This window comes from Cryptomeria japonica, chromosome 5 (genome assembly GCF_030272615.1).
Source record: "Cryptomeria japonica chromosome 5, Sugi_1.0, whole genome shotgun sequence".
Classification (NCBI taxonomy): Eukaryota; Viridiplantae; Streptophyta; class Pinopsida; order Cupressales; family Cupressaceae; genus Cryptomeria; species Cryptomeria japonica.
In genome coordinates this window covers 222,797,683-222,820,448 of record NC_081409.1, presented here as the reverse complement: position 1 = coordinate 222,820,448, position 22,766 = coordinate 222,797,683, and the positions used below count along the sequence as shown (strand labels likewise).

Sequence of the window (22,766 nt, the reverse complement as noted above, 5' to 3'; positions counted from 1 at the left end):
TGATAACCCATCACGCATTATCACCGTTTGACAGACTTCGCACTTTCCCGAGGTGGATAGGAATAGTCTTCTTCATGCAAGATCCTTCACGCGCATAGAGCTTATGTGGCAACACGATCTGTCCTCCATCATACTGCTAACTCATCACATGAAGATTACTGATTGAGTCACTTGAGTTGCTCCAACTAGAAACTGTGAAGTGGAAGCTACCTACCAACCGGTAACCATACAATGCTTCCATGTGCCAGTTCACATAACTACATGCCGGTTCAACTTGAACAAATGTGCCGTTTCACTTTGGCATATAAACCGGTTCATACATATGCCGACTCCTCTCTCTTCACCTATCACATGTGCCGGTTCTCACCATGTCTCATATTGACATCAATGACAACATACAATATCATTATGTCTTCATGCCAGTTTACATAAGGCTCATGCCGGTTCACATAATGCCAACATAATGAGGATAATTCTTCTATTTTCTTCTTTAATACCTAATTTTGAGATTTCATATTGTCTCCCTTCCTTTTGTTTACCTTGGTGTCCCCCTTGATGTGAGGCATTTTCCTTGGAGGTTATGACGTGATGTTTTGGATAAGTAATAGGAGGGTGAGCCATTGAACTTACAAGTGGCTCTCAATTGTTGGGAAGGTATGCTTTTAAAGCCTATGGTTTAGGTCCTCCCTATATACATATTTTTTGTACTGACTGATCCCTCAAGTTAATTCAAGAATTTGATGCACTCTCTCGAAATTTCCTATCATCATGCAATTTTATTTCAACAAAGTGAAATTTGGTTAAATGGGAGATGGTTTGTAAGACAACTGATTAGGATGGACTTGGTCTTCATCAATGTCATCTTAGTGGTCAATCTTTGGCTACCAAGCTCTACTAGTAGTGGTACTCCATTTAGGATCAAGTCTAGGCTAGGATCTTTGCTATCAAGTATTTAGGGGATGACCAGTAAAGATGTTCTTTAACCTTGTAAATAAGGGCTCTATGACCTAGACCACTCTTAAAATGGGTTCCAAGTTAATTAAATATGGATTATTTTGGATTTGTAATAGGGGCTCTGAGGCCATATTCTAGCATGATTCATGGAATGGTCATCCTCCTATCATTTATTTGCATCTTCGTTTACATGATCTATATAATAGCTTTATTTATTTGAGTTGGAGTAGAGTTGAGGACTTTAAAACATTTTGAGACATGAATAAAGTGGAGGTGTTTAGATGGTAAGAACCACATGAGAGGCCACTAGGGGGTTTAAAGGAGGCTCATTAGGAGCTTGCTAGGATTTTGGCAAGAAGAGCATGCAATTTTTTGAGGGGAAGGGATATTCTTACCCATGGACTTTATTTGAAAGAGAAGTTCTCGGTTTCTTTGGGGTATCAAGAATTAGATCAACTGATTCATGGGAGAGTTGTGGTTCCTTGGCAGAAGCTAGTGTGGAACACGTTAAATTCTTGTCCAAAACAAAACTTATTTGTGTGGTTGCATATGTACAACAAGTGTCTTACTTGGAAAAAAATATGAAAGGGGATTTTGGAGCCCCTTTATATGTGTTTAATATGACAATAGTAAGGAATACTCCTCAAATAACTTCTTTTATTGTGCCTTTGCTTGGGAGATTTGACACTTTTTTCGTGGGGGGGCTAGGGTTGGCCTATTTGTCATTATTGTTATTGATGTCATGATTATTATCCGACATGTATGCATGTGATCCGATCTAGAAAGTTTGATTCATCATGCACAGTTTTGAGGTCCAGTATTTTGTGTTATTGGAAGTTGATTTTGGGTCTGGTCTTATCCAGACATAATAGTTGCACACATTTCTAGATTCGGTCTTATTCAGATATGTTGAGATGCATATCTCTCTAGTTTGTAGCTGATAGTCAACACCGCATGGAGACACCCAATTACTGTAGCATCTGGTTAAGTCTGGTCTCATCCATTCCAGTTGAGATGACTTGACAATCAAATGATGTGGATATATATTGCTAAGGATATCATGTGCTAGATGCATGTGGTTGTTGAAAAATAACTATTTTGGTGTACTATATGCGAAGAGACTATGCTTGTGTTTTGTGTGCAAGTTCAGTACAATGAATTTGTGAGATAGTTTATGTGCTTGAAGGGAACTATATTCTATGCATATGTTAAATGCAATCACAACAGTTCAAATTTTGTTTACTTTGTAATCTAGCTTTAAGGCTTCTTCTGTATACTAGACAAAGAGTCCAAACCGGTAGTGAGCCAAACCGACAATGAGCCACCCCTTTTTTGTACTGTGTAACTGGTTGCATATTATTCTATTCCCAAGTATCATCTCTCTGTAGTTTTTCCCATATTGGCTTTTCCACGTACATATATGATATTATGTGTTATATCTCCATTTTTGTTTATTGCATTTGAATGATGTTATGTGATTGGTTAATTAGAAGTTTAAATAAGTTCAAGGGAATACTGATTTACCCCTCCCCTCTTAGTATTTCAGTTATTCAACAGCTAGAAGCAGGCCTGTGCTCATGCCTCTTCCATGATTGAGTTTTCAGGTAGCTTAACCTAGCTAAGATTTCCTATCTTCAAGTTTTTTCGATTTTTGGGCCCAATTTCATTATCTAGTAACTTTGGTTGGAAGGGAATTACAAGATTTTTTAGGATAGGAGAATTGTGGTCCAACAATTATGGAAGAGAGTCATTTGTATGCTTCAAGAGACTTTATAGATACAAAGACTAATCTTTCTATCTATATGGACCTTTTTGATTTGGATATAATAAATATTTTGGAACTAACTAGTTGTGGCAGATTTTCTTATAAGTCAACATGTGTCAACATGCTAAAAGAAAGATCTAAAGAAGTTGGTGGTCTGCCCCACCTATATGATTCCTAAAGTTCAATATTGATGGATCTTCCAAGGGAAATCCTGGGCATGTTGGGATGAATGGTATTAGTAGAGATAGTTTTCGGATTTCTAGTTCTTCTTTTCTATGTATAAGGGACACCAAACTAATAATTTTATGGAGGCTCTTTCTATTCTCTTTTCCTTGGAAAGAGGTTGCACCAAAAGTTGGAGAAGGATCATCAATGAGCCATAATCTTAGGTTGTGTTTGATATGTTGAATGTTCAAAGGTTGGATGGGGTATGTTGATAGTTGGTCTCGATAGCCAAGCAAATTCTTAGTCTAATTGGTTCCCTAGATTTGGTCTCTTTTTGCCACATCCCTTGGGAGTGGAACAAGGTGGCAGTTTGTTTGACTAGATGGGCTTCTGTTTGAACTAAGGGATGGAATGTTGGAGAGCGGGGTCAATTACCACTAGATTATTCTCAAAATCTAGAGATAATAGTCTTGAAAGACATGTTAGGTTAATTGGTGGCCCATCCTGGGATCTCTTTTGTTAGATGTTCTCTTGAATGTTGTTGGTTCTTTTCTTGGAGTGGTGGTCTTCCTCCTTTGTATCAATTTTTTTTTTATCAATAATTTTTTTCTCATTTAAAAAAATAATCATATGATAATTGATAATTAAGGAAGAAATATTAATTTAGAAGAAAAATCAAATGAGAATGATTGCGAGTGATTTACCTTAATTATAATGACAAAAGATAATGTTGTATATACTTTATTATTTTAAATAAGTGTCAAGTTCAATCTTTAATTCTAAAAAATAAACATTTGAACTTTAAAAAGTATACAATATAAGAAATATTAATTAAATATTTAAATAATTAAATATTAAATTAGATATTTAAAAACATGATAAAATTATCAAAACAAGTTAACTAATGTATAGGCCCTACACAAATCCCCCCCTCTATTTTATGTGACTTAGGGAGCGAGTCAATATTTATTTGATATCTCTCATAAGTTTCATTAATGTTCTTTCAATTTCATTAACGTGACTACGGGTGTCCACTTTTAGCTAATGAGGGTGAAATTGTATGTATGTGGGAAAATGGGAAATAATAGGGGAAAGGACCGAGTAGTTGAGCAGGTACCAATTGTTGTGAGGGTTGTTGATACCTTTTGTTCCAAAAATTGAACAAATAAAACCTATTGTTTGAAACAAAAAATATCAATTTTTGTTAGGAAATGTACCAATAATTGTTAAGATTTATGTACTAATATTGTAAAAAGTAACCAATCAGGTGATGCCATGTCAGCTGCACAACTATTGGGGTCTCTTTTGCACGCCTATTGGTCTCACTTTTTTTGGGGGCTGTTTTGGACACCTTGGCAAAAAGCATGCTGATGTGGCATCATATTTGATGATGTGGCCCTGAAACCTTAGTTATAAGTAAGGGACTTGCCAAGTCAGCTGCTGTAAAAAAATCGGAGTGATTTGAAATTTCCAAGTAGGATTTTGAGAAGCGCGAAGTTAGGGTGCACAACAACTGGGTCCTTTCCCTTAGTAACATTTAAAGCACACTAATAGTTATAAATAATTTATAAATGTTGATGGATTTATTTAATTGGTATATATCTTAAAATAAAATCGACCTGAATTTATTCATATTTATTTGGCATGTACTGTCGAATAAATAAAATTTACTTAAGCAGATTAGATTTATAATTTGTTTTATGATATGAATTTACATTTATATAACAAATAGTAAATGAAGACTTAAAGAATTTAATTAAAATACAACTTGCAAACTTCCTTCTTCCAAAATGTCATCACTACAAGCAACTCAACATTCAATCTGAGTCAAATTTCACTTTGCACTCTGCTAAATCCAAACATATATTTGATTGAAATCAAGACAATGATAGACATGTAAACATACTGGAACAAGAAAGGAATTCAACAATCCAAATGTTACAAGCAAACTGGTGATTTTGAAGCACAATCCCATGATGAAGAAGCAAACCCACAATCCCATGTTGAATAAGCAAGCATACACAGAATTAACTAAGCATACAGAGGTTTATGGGCATGGAGTTTGAGTGAGTTGTTGTTCAGGAGGTGCAGAGCTTAATTTACGAGAGCGTTTGTAGAGAGAATAGGTAGTTATATGGCTGAGCAGCATGAAGGCGAGTACACCAGCAAAAGAAGCAATCAATGCACCTCCACCCCTGTCACAAAATCTTCCAACTTTGTCACAGATCTTGTTCCACTGTGAGTGTTTGTTTCCATTCTTACCCACCTCTGATATTGCTGCAGCTGCTGAGGCTCCTGCTGATAGAGTGGCCACAGTAACCTACACAACACACAAACTCTTCCCATTTCAATATAAATTCAAATATTCTTAGAGGGCTGAAAAAAAAAGGTTAGATAGAGCTTGAAAGTTTTGGTCATTTCATTTGAAGTCTATAAGCTGTTCTAGTAGGATTCATTGGGAACGGCTTAAATCACACACATTAAGCTTATATTTCTAGACTTAAAAGTGTTAAATAATCAGAGTTGACTGACATTTTTTAGGCTTAATATGTTGCTTATTGTATGTTGACATACTAAGAATACACTTCTAGACTTAAAAGTGTTAAATACGAACTGACTAACATCTTCTAGACTTAATATGTTGCTTAGTGTGTGCTGGCTGGCCCAACCACTGGTGGATCATTACATTACAACTCACTAATAGATCATCGACTCATGTGAAATCACACTAGCTTTTTCAGTAAGATTGATAGATCACTCATTGAAAATTACACTAACTTTCCAGTAGAACCTACTTTTGTGATTTTAGATGAACCACCTAAACAAATCAAAGCTTAAAATGTGCTATTTTAGGTGAACCACCTAAACAAATCAAAACTTAAAACGCACTGTTTAAACTTGCTCCCTGTTATCAACCACCTACCCAAAATTATTGATTCCCACCCTGATGGAGGAGAGATTTTAGGTCACCTCTTGTAAACCCAACTAATTATCTAGCGGACTTGGCAGATTGCATTTTTCTAACAAAAATATAACATGTAAAAGTTATAGATGTCACTGCAAGAAGTAGGTAATGAAAAAATATATTTGTATACCTGCTTTAGATCTAATCATAGAAAAATCTGCAAGATTGTTCCATGATATGACATTCACAATAACTTTCTCAATCAAACTAAAAAGTCATATCATTACTACACGCAAGCTTATTGCATTGAGACATTGCCCCAATAAGCTACTAATACAAATGTCTCTGTCGTAGAATGAGCTTTACATTACGCTTTCCTGTTAGGTAAACAAGCTAACAGTAGAAACATGGCAGGTAAACTTATGGGGAGATTATTTGGAAGAGGTCTGACAAACCATATCAAAAATATAAAAAGCATGAAAAGTTAAGCTGTAACGGGAATAGAATATACCAGATCCAGAAGGCCCACAAGACATTCATGGAGGTCAGTGTGCTTGGACTTCAAGACGTGCTTGACAACAACGGATGATATCAGAGTGACCAGAGCATATCCACATGCAATTCCATTAACCGCAACAAAGAATCTGGATCACCATTTAGATTATCACCATTCAAATCAGTAATGCAGGAATGATAGAAAAAAAATGGTTGAAGTAAACATAATACTGATATGAAAACACAAATATCAAAAACTTTATATCTCATAAAACCCAACAAAATGAAAAAATTTCAAAACCCCCAAAAAACTGCAAGTAGAGAAGAAAGAGTACACAAATGCAGGTGTGTAGTGGAATTTGGCTGTGACAGGAATGGTAATTGCAGGATTGAGTGGCAGAGGTATAGTTTTGGTTTGCTTGTTGGTGGCCATGACAATTGTTGCTGAAATGGTGGCTGCAAAGGCAATACCTCTGATCACAACATCCCAACCTGCCATTCTGATTCCCTCTTTGCTCTTGCTACTTACTGCACTCTCTGCCATTTTCACTGATAAATTGATAATGATTACATTATGGGCAACTGCCTATTTATGCCCCCATGCCGTGTAAAGTCTGAAGCTTTGCTCACCTAAGATGTCATCTGCCCTGCCAACTTACTTTGGTGACTGCCTTCGATTCTATTTTCTTCAAAAAAAAAATTTGTATTTGTTGGAACTTCAAAATACCTAACACTGTAAACAGTGCTTGTGGGTAAGGTTCGGTAAAATAAACCATCAAACTCTGTAACTCTGGTCTTCTATATTTCTTGTTTTTCAAGCCAACCATATTGTTTTTATAAGGAAAAATTGTGTAGAATGTCTCTGTACCTTTCTTACGGTCACCATGGAATCCAGTTTGGTTGCAACCACAGTTAGAATTGAGGGAGCTCTATTCAGCTTGGTGGGCTCTTTTTTAGACAAAACTTTCTCAACAAGTAAACTACAACTTTCAGTTTTTAACTTACATTTGTATGTTCCAAATACTTGTTAAAAAGTATAAAAACTGAACGAACACTTAGAAAATGAGTACTCCCATTTTATCTCAGTAATCTCATTTGATCTCAGGCCTAGAAATGTAACTGTTTGTTGAATTTACATCGTGATAAATAAGAGAATAGTTTTAATGCTTTATGATGAAATTGAAATTTTAATAGGATATTGTAAAGCAGAAAAATATACTATGTGATTTTATTTTATGTTTCGTATTTTTTTTAATATTATAAAAAGTGTATTTTACAGTGTTCAATTTAATGGATTTGATGTACAGATATTTTTATTAGAATTCACTAGTTAGAGATTTTATTATAGGTAGTTTTAATCAAGGTCATGTTATGCAAAGCAGAAATGTAAATTCATAAGATTAAATAATATTATAGTACAAATTAGTTACAAAGAAATAATAGAGAAGATAAAATGGGATAAAAAACAAAACACATATTTATGTGGTAAAACCTTAACAATATGCCAAGAAAACATCCACAAAAGTATCAATATACTGAAATAATAGAGAATAGAAAATGGAATAACAAACATGACCCTTATTTACATGGTAAAACCTTAAAAATATGCCAAGAAAACATCCACAAAAGTATCAATATACTGAAATAATAGATAAGATAAAATGGGATAAAAGACAAGGCACATATTTACGTGGTAAAACCTTAACAAAGATATATATGCCCATAAACCATCCAAAGCTCGGGGTATCAATATTCTTATTGGTTAGAGAAAATAATTATAAAAAAAGATACAAAATGTCTTCAAAATAAAAAGCACCATAAAACTTAGTAAAAAACTAGACTTTTCCTTTAAAGAAAGTATGAATTATCTCTTAAGGAAAAAGTATTTTCTCTTCATTAGATAAGATTTGTTTTATTGTTTTAATTATTGTCATTATCAGACAATATGGATCTTGACAATAATTTACCTAATGCCTATCCATGCACATTCAACACCTTTTTTGTTTGCCAAGAGAAGTCAAACTCCACCCCAGCTTCTCTATCAATATTAGTTAGTAAATATATTTGCACAATTTTTAGTGTATGAAGTTTCTCAAAAGTTAATCCACCTTAATCAATAACCTATCTTACAAAATAGTATTTAATTTCAATATGCTTGATCCTATTGTGATAAGATAATTTTTTAGCCAAATGGATAACACTGACTATTATAAAGTACAATCACTTTGTCCAACACTTTTCTAAACCAACCCAACATACCCTTTAACCAAATTTAAATTGTTCCTTGAAGCTTTGACATCCAACAAATAGATACTCTTGTAAGAGTAAATACATAACTTGAAATAGATATGCTTTTGTCCAAATCACCACCACAAACCGAATTACTGCAACAATTATAAGTGAATAATAGCGTGTGCCTCTAAGATACCAAAGCACCCATTTCAATGCAACCCAATGCTCTTTACCTTGATTTCCCATGCATCTACTAACAATACCAATTGCATGTGAAATGTCTAGTCTTTTTGTATACCATCACATACATTAAACTTTCTAAATTGCATTAGCATATGATACACAAGACATAATCATTTTCTTCGGGTTATTACTAGGACATTAATTTGAAAGAAACTTAAAATGGGAAGCTAAAGGAATATTTATTGGTTTCACATTTTTCATACCAATTTTTTTGAGGATCATCTCCTCATAGTTCTATTGTGATAACTAAATATTGTCACGTTCCTTGTTTCTATCTATTTATATGTCTAAAATTTAATTTTTTGCTCCTAAATCATTCATATTAAATGTCGTAACCAACTGAACTTTTAACTTACTAATTTCAGCAATGCTTTTGCTTGCTACACACATACCGTCAACATATAACACCAAAATAATGAACAAATAATTTTTCAAACTTTTAAAGTAAACAAAATGGTCATACTCACTTCTTAAATTTTTTTGACTTACCATGAAGGAATCAAACTTTTTGTACCATTACCTAGATGATTGCTTTAGGACATATTGAGTTCTTGAGTTTACATACAAATTTTTTATTGCTATCTTGAACAAACCCTTTTGACTATTCTATATATATTTTCTCATCCAAATCTTCATGTAAAAATGTCATTTTAACATCTACCTAAATTCTAACTCAAGAACAAGTAATGCAAAAAGTTCTAATACAATTGTTGAAAACATTTCATGAAAATCAATATTTCCTTTTGAGAATAGCCTTTTGCTATTAGTATTGCTTTGTACCTTTCAATTTTATCATTGATACCCTTGTTCAGTTTGTAAAGCCACTCGCAACCAACAACTTTCCTACCCTTTAAGTTTTCTACCAAGTCATGTATTTTATTCTTCTCCAAGGCATCCATTTCTCATTTCATTTCTACAAGTTCCATTTAGTATTTTATGTACCATCCATTTCCTTCTAGAAATAAGTAGGTTTCCCATCATTAGAAATCAAAGCAACAAATGAAACATAATCATTATACCTTTTAGGAGGATTCTTGACCTGTGTAGATCTCCTTAGAGATGTTTGGGGCATTTTCACAATTTTATTTATACTTTTTGCATTCACATCTTTACCTTTAGAAGCTCCCTCTTCCTTCTTAATTTCTTTATATGCATGGGTATAAATTGACATTTTTGATATTATAGCAATTTTTTATGTTTCATATCAACTTTTACTATGTTTTATTTTATGAGAATGTCGATCCTTAGTGTTTTCTAAAAAATAGTATACAAACACCAATTCAAAAATATGTAATATCTAATTCGAAAGAAGGGTCCAAAATAAGAGCTCAGGAAGATAGAATGCACTCTAGGGATATTATCTAGAAGGTTCATGTCCCCTATTGTAGCTATTTAAGTAGTTAGTATAAGATCTATTCACAAGGATAGGTGAGATGACATATAAGAGAGATAGAATAGTGAAATATAGTGTATTAAGGAGATGTATGGAATGCAGTACCGATTGATCTATGAATTTAAATAAATATAAATTCTTTTTTATTATGTGTATATGGTATTTTATTCTAATTTATAAGTAGTGTAGGATCCATATCACCTTTCCTTGTTACCTTAAAAGAATTGAGTTCGAGGTACAAGACTATAACAATAAAAATTCTTTAAGTTAGGTTCTATTGAGGTTTGCTAAGAAAAAATTCAAATTCTAAACCTATTATCAGATCAATAGAACAAACAATAGATGATGGAAAATATATGATTGATCAATTTTTTTTCTTCTTGATGTTTACCTTGTGAGAGAGGGTTAGGTACCAAAGGGATGGGAGGAAAAAAGGGGGAAAAGGTCTAGAGAGACCTATGAAAGGATGCGATCATTAATATAACTACCAAACAACCACCATCAGACACAATATAGGAGTAATACAATCCCACATCTTAAACAACCATGGAAAAAGGAGAAAAAAAATTAAGAGAGATTAAGGAGAAAATTGATCTAGAGAGGAAAGAAAAAATGACCAACCCTAGTGGAGAGGAAAGGAGACAAAGACAAAGACAAATGATGGAGAGAGAAGAAATAAATAGAAAAAGGATGGAAAAGATTGAGTGTGGTGATGTAGGTTCTATTGGATATTAGAGTTGTTGGAATGTGTTGTTGACATTGATGTCAACATATTCCTATATTGTAGAGAATTGGTGTGTTGCAGAGAGTTGGTTTGAGTGATTTGTTGCAGATGTGCTGATGTGGTTTATTGGGTTTTGAGATGCTTATTTTTAGTTGATTTAGTATGAGTTTCATGATACTATGAGGTAATTTGATCGAGTTATGAGATTTGGTATGTGGACTAGTTTTCCAGTGTTGCAAAGTTATGGTATTTGATTCATATTGCTTCGGAATGATGATATCTTGAGTTGGAGATTTTGGAGAGTGTTTGGGATGTTCATGTGTGTCCTCAAATAGGATGGTTCATGATCTGGAACTTCACAAGCATATCTTTTAGTTTCTTAGTTGGTGTTCTTGAGCTTCGGTGATGATGCTAATGATGATTCTTAATATCCAAGCTATTGCAGTGATTGCGGTGGAATTCACGTTGCTTGTTGATGTTCTTTGATTGTGTCCTATGCATTTTGGTGGTCGATATTTATTGTGGTGCACATATTGAATATTTTATTGGTCCGATGACATTCTTCATGTTATGTAACATATTCGGTGGTGTAGCGTGTTGCAGATGATCTTGGTGAATTAATTGGTGGTGTTGCATGTTCGAGGATTTGGTTTGGGTCCATACTATGTCCTTGCTGACATTGTATTGATTCGGTTATGAATTTATTTATCGTGTGATGTAATTTTGTAATTAGGTCTTATGTGTTGAGCCAACCTTATGGTTAAGGTTGATGAATTGTATAAATAGGTGATGTAATCATGTAATTTGTGTGTTTGTGGTTGTGTTTATGATTTGAGAGGTTATTGTATGTGCAAACAAGAGAATCTATTATTTGGAAGTGTGGAAGAGAAGAGAAGAATTGTTGTGTAGACAGTGTGCTTAACCAGAACTATAGTCAGGTATTTGGAGATGCTATTCTTTCAGTTCATGTAATCTGGATTGTTGTCTGATCTTTGTAAGGTAGTGAGCCTTCCCAGGGTTGTAGCCCTTTGTTGTTTTGAGCAGCGAGCTTTAGGGAGTGTTCCTGAGTTCATGTGCATTCTCCATTGTAATATTTTCACATACTACTGCAGAGTATCATCTTACTGTGGGTAGGTTCCCACCGTGGTTTTTCCCTTAACCAGGTTTTCCATGTCAAAAATCTATTGTTGGAATTCTACACTCTTATGAGAATAGTTGATGTTGTCATTGATGTCAACCAACTGGCATTCATCTGGCAAGCCACTGATAGTTATCGGCACCAGCAATAGACTTCTACATACACCTGCAGGCACTTCACCTATAGTGGCAACAATGCATACCGACACTCCAGCCAACAGGGAATTAAATTTTGTTTATTGTATTTTAATGTAATTATCTTCTGTAAAGCCGACATGGTACATTGTAAAAGACTCATATATGTATGAGATCTTATAGGTTATTTTGATAAGAGAGAATGTGAGAGAGAAGAATTTAGATGATAAGTATAAGGCGATTTTGTATAAGGTGATATAGTTGATAGTGAAGGTTTTGGTTATAGACCAAGCTTAAAACGGTACTGAACCTGGCATAGTTGATGCTGATTTGAAGCAATACATTATTGGATTTTGATAATCCATCTTGTAAGTCAGTGAGACTTCTATTTTGTAGTTGAGCAGTGAGCTCTAGGCTGCTAGCCTTCCTGCATGTGCAGGTCCCTCATTGTAAGTAATATTTATTTATTGGCCAGTGAGTGAATATTGTGGGTCACAAATCTCATCGAGGTTTTTCCCACACCAGGTTTCCTCATTAAATAACTTGTGTTATGGTGTATTCTCTATGCTGTCTCTATTATTCTTAATTGCTGCATTAATTCTTATTTACCGGTACACTGTTTTGGGATACAAAGTTCTTAATAAGCTTAAATATTTTTCCAACCGGTTAGACACTGATCCCCCCCCCTCTCAGTGCCTTTAGGACTGTCATTGATTCTAACAATTGGTATCATAGCTTGGTCTTCTATTTTCAAAAGCCTAACAACTTGAGGAAGATTCTGACACTGGTATAGATGGAGAACTTAAGAAAACAATTGGAAGGAGCTCTTGTAGATTATGATGCAGAGAAATGGAAGAATATCAAACTTGAAGATGATCTAAGGACTGCACATGAATTCATTAAAGGACTTTAGGAGAAATTTTCTATAGTACAAAATAAAAGAAAAGAACTTCATGAGAAGATGCAGAAAGATGGCAATGAAAAAGAAACTCTTAATGAGCTTGAAAATAAGTTGAGACAAGAAAACAATAATATGAAGAATGAAATGTAAGATATGACTATGAGGTTATGTAAAGATATTGAAGACAGAAAGAAGAATGAAGAAGACTTGAATAGGAGACTTAATGATGCTGGAAATGAAAATCTAAGACTTAGTCATGAAAATGATATGTTGAAGACAAATCCGATTCACATGCAACATGATATAACTGAGCTTATGAGACAAAAGAGAATTTTGGAAAATGAGTTAGCTACTACAAATAAACACAAAGAAAAATTCAAGAAAAGTTTAGAGGAGCTTGATGACATGCTGAAAAATTAGAAACCTAATGGAGATACTAATGGACTTGGATTTGAAGTTGGTGAAAGTTCCGGTACTACAAACAATCATGATCACGATAAACTAGTAAGACAACCTAGTGCTTATAAATTTAATGGGAAATGCTTTAACTGTAACAAGTATGGTCATAGAGAAAATCAGTGTAGATTTAGAAACAATCAAAATATTAATGCACCCATCGCTCAATGTTCCAAATGCAACAAAGTTGGTCATAATTTAGAAAATTGCAAAATGAATGTGAGATGCTATGTTTGTGGAAGATTTGGGCACTTATCTAATCAATGCAGAATATAAATCGGCGTAGGATATGGAAAGGCTACTCAGAAGAATAATGTAACTTGTTATGCTTGTAAAAAGATTAGACATATTGCAAAATTTTGTAGAAGTAAGACTTCACCGACAAACAATAAAGGATCTAATTTGAAAGACAAAGAAAAGGTAGATGAGGTAAAGCAAGAATTTTCAAAACAATGGATAAAAAAGAGAGATCAGAAAGTTGATGAAACTGTCTCTACACCGGTAGAACAAAGTAATACTCCACCGGTAGGAGATTCTTCATCCAACTAAGAAGTAGCCCTTTTGAGGGTATTGCAGCAAGTTGAAAATCAAGAAGAGTACCCTTGGTTGATGGTGAGAAGATAGATTTCTTCCTTACCAGCAGATGTGTTAAGTTTTCACTTAATCGACGAGCATTTAATGTGGTTGGTGAGAGAAATGTTATTATAAATCAGCTTATTTCTCTCATTTTTGACTCACCGAACATTCAAATTATCAGAGAGTGTAAAAACTGAGCGAAGGCATTCAAGGCGAAGGCGCGAAGTGATTTATTCAAACATTTAGAATATTTTCAGGCAGCTAAAGGTATTTTTCAATGGCCTCTTCTTCTGCTCCTGAATTTATTCTGAACCCTACCATTGTGGAAAATGTGAAACGCCCTAGGCCCGTATTTAAGATAATTCCCAAAATTGTGAAGCAAGATGACTCTGTAGGGGCATTCTCAAAAATTCCTAAAGGTGTAGCATTTGGAGAAGACCCTAGGATTTATATACATTGCAATATAGAGGAACTAGGTTCTGAGGAATTAATGAAAATGTTTAATAAGGTCATTTGTGATGAAGATGGTGTTGTTAAACACAAACATAAAATTGTGGAAACTCTAGGTTTTGTGGAGATACAGAATATCCCTCAATTTCTAGAGGAAGTAGTTAGGATTGTATTAAGTAGAGCACATGGAGAATTCTTATGGTTGGATTCTATCTGCAAAATAACCCGACAAGAAATTAGGGTAGTTACTGGTTTACCCTCAACTGACAATAGACCTGATAAAACAAAGAAGATTCCCAACAACAAAGTGATAAGCCTAACCAGAGAAACATCTGACAATAGATCATTGAGAGTAAATGATATTAAGGACACCAATGTGAGATTTGTAAGTATGGTGATAGGATACAAGACAACACATGGTAACAGGCTAAATTTAGTTTCTAGTCTCTGTATACACAGTGCTTATGAGATAGTAAACAACAATGTAATGATTGATGTGTGTGAATGGCTAAAATATGAGCTTATTGACAATTTGAAATAGATTAAGGGAGACGAGAAAGGTACATTGCACTATGGAAACCTTTTGGTATGTCTAATGTTGTACTTTGCTAAAGAGATCCCCGATACAGGACCCAAAGACTTTGGTGATGATATATTGGTAGGAAAACAACTATAGGAAGCTTTTACCAGCATGGGAACTACTAGAGACAACAACATAATAGATACAAAACTTTCCAAGCTAAGATGAGAGCTAGAGAAAGGTTACCACAAAGTATAGTAGATAAATATGATAAAGAGATTTGTTTTGTTTTCAAAAGAGATGAGACATGGATGGAGGCAGTACTCCCTTGAACTATTTGGGTCACCAAGATGGGATATGAAGTAGATCTTACTATTCTGGAGACATATGCCAAAGCTTTACTGGATGCACCGAGAGAACTATCAGAAAAAGTTTTTGGTAGTGTTGAGACCATTGAGAGTAATGTAAATATATTGAAGCAAAGGAATAAAAGAGACAAATACTTGAGAGATGCTTCTAAGAAAGTTAAGGAAATCAAGGAAAATGTCATGAACCTTAGTTGCATATAGGCTAGTGAGCTTGAAGAACTTACCCCAGAGGCACATATTTCACTGGTTGACACATCTTTTGGAACTGATAGTGATAAGGCAATAGAATTTAAAAGAGTTGAAAGGAGGAAGAGAAAACCTTCACCGGTACCCTCTCCTTCACCTAAGAGAACAAGGACCTTGAGGAAGAAACAACAGGCAGTAAGGGAACTGCCCAAGAAACTAACACCAAAGAAAAACAACAACCAGTTACTCCTTTGAATGATTTGTTGAATGAAATAACTAATGATGGCAATTTGGCTAATGTGCACAAACTGTATAATGAATTTATTGATTCTGACAGGGAAAGCATTGAGAACAATATTATTTTACACTTGGACATATATAAGAAGGTTTTGATTGAAGTTGTGGATGATTTACCAAATGAACTTTATAGAAGATTAGAAGCAAAAAGGATAGCAGTGATGGAATTAGACAAGAAAATGAAAATTGAAAAACTTCTAGCTGTACATCCTGTTAATTCAAAGGAAGAAATTGATAAATTGATTTCTGAGGCTAACCGATCCATTTTTGCCAGTGGGCACCGACAAGTAAGCTTAATGGCAGGAAGAGTGAAAGAGATTGCAGATGAGACTGCAGATAATTGGGATATATTTTTTGTGAAGAAGGAAAAACAAGAGGAAATGAACCGACCTAAAAATATATTCAAAGTGTATCAGAAGGACAAGGACAAGGGAAAAGGAAAAATTGGTGGAGTTCCAAACATCAAGATTACTGACAATATACCGCCACCACCTTTGGATACTGCACTGGTACACTTCGATGATCCACCGATTATTGACACTGGAGGTATTACACATTATGATACAAATCCTGAATCTGAGATACTCTTTACCATGAAAGTGGATACTCAGGAAGTAAATATTGTTGTGGATAAGGATAATTCAGAGGTTAAGGTAGACAATGTTGATAGTGGCAACATGGCTGAGAAACTGATAGAAACTATTGAAGTTGAGATCCCAACCAAAATAGAGAAACTGTCAAAAACTGAGAAACCTACTGAAGGTAAAAATTCAAGCACAAGGCCACCAGAGATAGAGATATCGATAGTTGAACTTTTAGGAAAACCAACTGAGGCAGAGGTACACACTGAATCGGAGAAACCGACAATCACCAAGACATTAAAAGAATCTGAGAAACCTTTGCAGGTTGATGGCAACACTCATGAGAAAAATCCAAAAATAAAGGTAATTGGTCAGATATCCGACACATCTACAGGTGAATTCAAACCTACCAATGTTACAAAGGTACTTTTGGATTCAATCAAGAAGATAATAGATTGCAATGCATTGGCCTACAAGGCAATTGATAACACTTTACCAGTTCTTAAGTTGATTGCACCAAATTGTAACATATATCATATTAAGGATTCTTTAGGAAAATTGGACACATTGTCCAAATTTATTGCTGATAGTGTAATAACCATTGACAAGGTGAATGATAACACAATCAAGGAGAGAGTTGAAAAAGAGGGACAAATTCTTTGAAGACACCATAAAGAAGTGTACAGAACACTTGGATACATTATTACCGACACTTAACTCTACAATTTTGGAGTACAAGGAGCTATATAGGGAAACATGCAAACCTCACCTTTTGACAGAGGACATAGATAAGGAGATCAGTAGAACACACAAAGAAATCGATGACATAGCTGATAACATAATTGGTTCATCCGAACTTATATCAGTTATTGAGCAGGAAATAGTAGGTTTTGAGGAGAAATTAGTAAAACTTGAGAAAGAGAAGGCAAGGATTAAGTCAAATGCCTAGGAACTTAAAAAATAAACTTGGTCCTAAGTTGGACAATCTTATCTCTCTGAGAATTGAAATCTCTAAGGCATTACTTCAAGGAGAGCAATCATCGAAAGAACACATGCACTATCTCACCGACATGATCCAATAGACTAAGGAAACCTTGAACGACATCAAAAGATTTATGCAGAGTCTAAATTTGGTTTTGGCAGACATCTTTCAGATTGTAACCAACTGGTTATAGACTTTGAGGTGAAATTTTTGCACTCATTTGGCTATTTTTGACAACCTTTGTCATTGATGTCAAAGGGGGAGTAGTGGAGAGAAAAATGCTTATTCAAAGGAGATCATTTGCTCAAGGGGAGCACATCTTTTTGGAAACTTTTTGGATTTCAATTTTTTGAACAATTTTTGGATTTTTCTCATGAGTGTTGCCATCAATGCCAAAGGGGGAGATTGTTGGTATTCTACACTCTTATGAGAATAGTTGATGTTGTCATTGATGGAAACCAACTAGCATTCATCTGGCAAGCCACCGATAGTTACCGGCACTAGCAATAGACTTCTACATACACCGACAGGTACTTCACCGACAACGGCAATAATGCATATCAACACTCCAGCCGACAGGTAATAAACTTTTGTTTATTATATTTTAATGTAATTATCTTTTGTAAAGCCGACATGGTACATTGTAAAAGACTCATATATGTATGAGATCTTATAGGTCATTTTGATAAGAGAGAATGTGAGAGAGAGGAATTTAGATGATAAGTATACGGCAATTTTGTATAAGGTGATATAGTTGACAACGAAGGTTTTGGTTATAGACTGAGCTTAAAACGATACTGAACCTGGCATAGTTGATGCTGATTTGAAGCAATACATTATTGGATTTTTATAATCCATCTTGTAAGTTAGTGAGACTTCTATTTTGTAGTTGAGTAGTGAGCTCTAGGCTGCTAGCCTTCCTGCATGTGCATGCCCCTCATTGTAAGTAATATTTATTCATTGGCCAGTGAGTGAATATTGTGGGTCACAAATCCCACCAAGGTTTTTCCCACACTGGGTTTCCTCATTAAATATCTTGTGTTATGGTGTGTTCTCTATGTTGTCTCTGTTATTCTTAATTGCTGCATTAATTCTTATTTACTGGTACACTGTTTTGGGATACAAAGTTCTTAATAAGTTTAAATATTTTGCTAACCGGTTAGACACTAATTCCCCCCCCCTATTAGTGTCTTTGGGACTGTCATTGATTCTAACATCTATATGATGTGTGTTGTTGATGTGGTAATTATTTATGTTATTGCTACTCATGATCAAATCTGTAATTAAGGCTAACTTGGTTGAGTTTGGTAAAAACTAATTCACCCCCTCTCAGTTTTCCCACTGATTTGCTACCAACAATTGGTATCAAAGCTAGATCCTCTAGAAGATGATTGACCGCTTGAGGAGATCTGGGATGGAAGCTATTGTTTTCAAGAAGGAGAGTCTGAGATTTGATGGAACTAATTACTCTATATGGAAGCACTGGATGGAAGTTCACTTGAATTGTCTTAGAGAAGATTATTGAAAGATCACAAACAATGCATACATGGTTCCTCTAAATGGTCCTGTTACTGTAACTAAGATCAAGGATGTTGAAAGTAATATTAGAGTGAAAGAAGCATTGTTGAGTGCCTTGACTAATGCTGAAATGACTAATGTGATGAGATTGCGTATTGCACATGAGATTTTGGTGAAGCTTAAAACCTTGTATGAAGGAGATAAACATGTGAAAATTGCTAAATTACAGAGCTTGAAATGAAAGTATGAGTTGCTAAGAATGGGAGAAGATGAGAATATTTCATCCTTTATGGCTAAGGTGAATGATTTTGTGCTGAATATCAGATGTGCCAATGTAGTCCTTGAAGAAGATGAGATTGTGGCTAAAGTGTTGAGATCTTTGCCTCCTGCTTATAAACATAAAGTTGTTGCTATTGATGAGATCTAGACTATGACAACTATGACAAGAGATATGTTGGTTGGTAAACTTGCTGCTTTTGAATTGAGTGAACTTGGTGTATCACATGGTAAAATTGAGATTACATTTAAAGCTACTATATCCGGGAAGTAGAAGTATGATCCGGGAGAAAGTTCAACTAGGGTGTCCAGATATGAAAGAGAAATGAGAGAGATGGAATAATAAGAAAGGGAGCTAGAAGATCTTGAAGAACTTATTGCCATAAGATTCCCTAAGGAAGCTAGTAAGTATGAAGGGAAGTTACCTTTGAAATGTTTTTCTTGCAATAAGATTGGTCATTTTACTTCTAGGTGTCCTGAGAGAGCAGAAAAAGTTTCAAAGTATGATAAGCCTTACAAGCCTAACCAAAAGTATAGATATCATATGGAATGCTAATATGTTGCTGATGGAGGTGTGATAGATGAGGATTCTGAGAAAGGGAATTCAAAAGATGAATTTGTGTTCATTGCTATCAATGAAGATGATCTGATACTCACTAATTCTACAAGCTGTATTATTGAAGAGAAATCTTTGGCTCCTAAGATTGATGAGAAATATGAATGGGTGATTGGTAGTGGTTTCTCACATCATATGATAGGAGATAAAGGTAAATTTGTGAGTATGGAGAAGTATGATGGTGGTTTGGTGAGATTTGGAGACAATAAAACTTGTGTAATCCATGGTAGAGGTTCTATTTATTTTGATGGTAATCATTATAACGATGATGTTTTATATGTTGAATTTTTGAACCATAATCTTTTGAGTTTTGGATAGATGGTTGATAAGGGATATGATTTGCAATTCAAGAATGGGAAATAAGATCTTGAATTGCTCCAGTTTAGAGATTGCATCAGGTACTGAGACTAAAGGTAATATCTTTCATCTTAATGCTAGTGAGAAAAGTTGCTTGATTGCTCAGATTGATGAGAGTTGGTTGTGGCATATGAGAATGTGTCATGTTAACTCTGACTGCATGATTAATATTAGTTCTACTCAAGCTATTAGAGATCTGCCTAAGATTGTGAAGCCTATTAATCTGATATGTAAATAATGTCAATTGGGAAAGCAAACAAAAATTTCATTCAAGAGAAAACTGTATACATCTAATGGATTGTTAGACCTTGTGCATACTTATTTATGTGGACCTTCTAGAGTGAGAAGCTTGTAGGGAGACAAATATTTTATGTTGCTGATTGATGACTATTCTAGGATGATGTGGGTCACTTTTCTAAGGGAGAAATATGAAGCACTGGGGAAGTTCAAAATATTCAAAGCTAAAGTGGAGATAGAGACTGGATTGAAGCAGAAGTACCTAAGGTCTAATAGAGGAGGAGAATTCATTTCCAGTGAGTTTAACTCTCAGAATCTGGAGACAATTATCTGCTGCAAGAACCCCTCAACAAATTGGAGTTGTTGAAAGGAAGACATAACTATTTTGGATTCTTCTAGAACTATGATGATTGAGGAAATGTTTCGTATATCTATTGGAGAGAAGCTGTTAGAACTGCTATATACACATTCAATCAAGTGCATATAAAAGGTGATTCCGGTAAGACCCCTTATGAGCTATGCTTTGGTCATGTTCCTATAGTTAGATATTTCAGAATCTTTGGAAGCAAATAAGAGCATGCAAATATGAGTTTGATGATTAAGATGTTAATTCAAAGAAAGTGCAGAGTCCGAGCATGAAGCAATGTGATCTGGTAGAGGTAGAGATAGTGAATGCAGATGTTTCTGCCAGTGAAGAAGTTCAAGAACCCAAAAATTAGAATAATCAGAAGACCCTGAGGTATGTAAGACTAAATCATTCAGAGAATCAGATTATTGGTGATAAGAATAAAGGTGTGATGACTAGGAGAAGAATTGTTGTTGAAGATACATGTTTGATTTCTAAAATTGAGCTTAAAGATGTTGTTGAAGCTTGTAAAGATGAAAATTTGGTAAAAGCTATGGGAGAAGAGTTAGATTAGATTGAAAAGAACAAAACATGGGAACTTGTTCTGAGACCTAAGGATAAGAATGTAATTGGTACTAAATGGGTATTCTAGAATAAGCTAAATGAAGAAGGATAAGTTGTTAGAAACAAACCAAGAATGGTATGTAAGGGATATCCACATATGAAAGGTATTGATTTTGAGGAGACTTTTTCTCGAGTAGCTATAATTGAAGCTGTTAGACTATTTCTTGCATATGTTGCTGTGTGGGGGAAAAAGTGACACTAAGCAAACATGCCCTAATCTCACTTTCAATCACACATTTGTGGAATACGAAAGAGCCTAGAGGTATCACACAATTGGCTACTTCTTTTTGTGGAAGAGAGAGCCACGGGATACCTATTAGGATTTCTATTCCTTTGTTGTACTTGAAAGATAAAATGATGCAAGTTCAATCCCAAACCCCAAAGTGCAAGTATGAACTAATAACAAGATTGCAGAATTGAACTTAAACAATGGAAAGCTGTAAACACAATGACAAGACAAGAATGCAAATGCGTACCCAGAGTCAAAATCTGAGTGAAAATGTTCAGGACGGGGGGGGCTGGGCGCCACTGTCCTGATTCTGCCCCTGAAACTACTGTTTTGCAACCTGAAAAGCTGTTAGAAAGTTGCTGAAAGTTGCTGTCTGACAGAGGGACCAGGGCGCCCAGCGCCCCTGTCCTGGCAGGACTAGGGCGCCCCACGCCCCTGTCCTGGTCTTCTGCTCCGAAACTTGGTGTGTGGTTCCGTCTCCGTCTGCTTCTTTCGGATCTGCAACTTGCGGCGTCGTCTGAATCCCGAAATCTGCACTTATATCTGAAAAAGGTGTTTTGGGCGGCTATATAGGGTTTTGCCTTAGTCAAACCCCCGCTTTGGTGATTTCCACCTCCACAAATAGCCAAGTTGTATTGTAAAAGTAATGTGTGTGCAGACCTTGTGTGTGTGCAAGATCCTAAAATGCAAGTAAGCAAACTAGAGCAACCTAGAAAGTAAACCCTAATTGCTTGTAAATGATAATGTAAATGCTCCAAATCAAGATGCAAAGTGATCTAAAGCATGAATACAAATGATATAATGAGGCTTATGCAAAGACATGAAAACAACATGAAATCATACCCAACCCCAAGGGAGGTGTACAAGCCAATCTTCAGTCGGTAATCCCCTATTGCTCTTCAATGTCTTCAAAGCCCTAAATGGATGAATGAAATTGATGAATGCTTGATGGATGGATGTTGAATGTTGTTGAAGTCTTCAAAGATCTACTCTTTCGCTGCATAGAAGGTCCTTGAAAACCAAAAATTCTGGATCCTTTCCAATGAAGAAAGAGAGCTCTTATGTATGAAACCCTAGGTCTTAATTTCAACTTTAGGC

The 22,766-nt window shown here is 35.0% G+C and overlaps 1 protein-coding gene across 1 annotated transcript; it reads right to left on the bottom strand.

Moving 5' to 3' along the window:
• Positions 1-4,734: 4,734 nt before the first annotated feature.
• Positions 4,735-6,852, bottom strand: LOC131031048 (CASP-like protein 1U1). The gene is made up of 3 exons (XM_057962060.2): positions 6,620-6,852; positions 6,301-6,433; positions 4,735-5,204 (listed from the first exon to the last, which is right to left on the bottom strand). The coding sequence occupies exons 1-3, from the start codon at positions 6,826-6,828 to the stop codon at positions 4,932-4,934; spliced, it is 615 nt and encodes a 204-aa protein (XP_057818043.1). The 5' UTR covers positions 6,829-6,852; the 3' UTR covers positions 4,735-4,931.
• Positions 6,853-22,766: the final 15,914 nt, after the last annotated feature.

What these genes read in the sequence shown, in the direction of transcription:
- LOC131031048 (XM_057962060.2), bottom strand. Translation starts at nt 6,828, where the DNA reads ATGGCAGAGAGTGCAGTAAGTAGCAAGAGCAAAGAGGGAATCAGAATG. An exon ending in CACTACACACCTGCATTTGT is followed by an intron (nt 6,434 to 6,619) that starts GTACTCTTTCTT and finishes ATGGTGATCCAG; the next exon opens with ATTCTTTGTTGCGGTTAATG. An exon ending in TTGTGGGCCTTCTGGATCTG is followed by an intron (nt 5,205 to 6,300) that starts GTATATTCTATT and finishes TGTGTTGTGTAG; the next exon opens with GTTACTGTGGCCACTCTATC.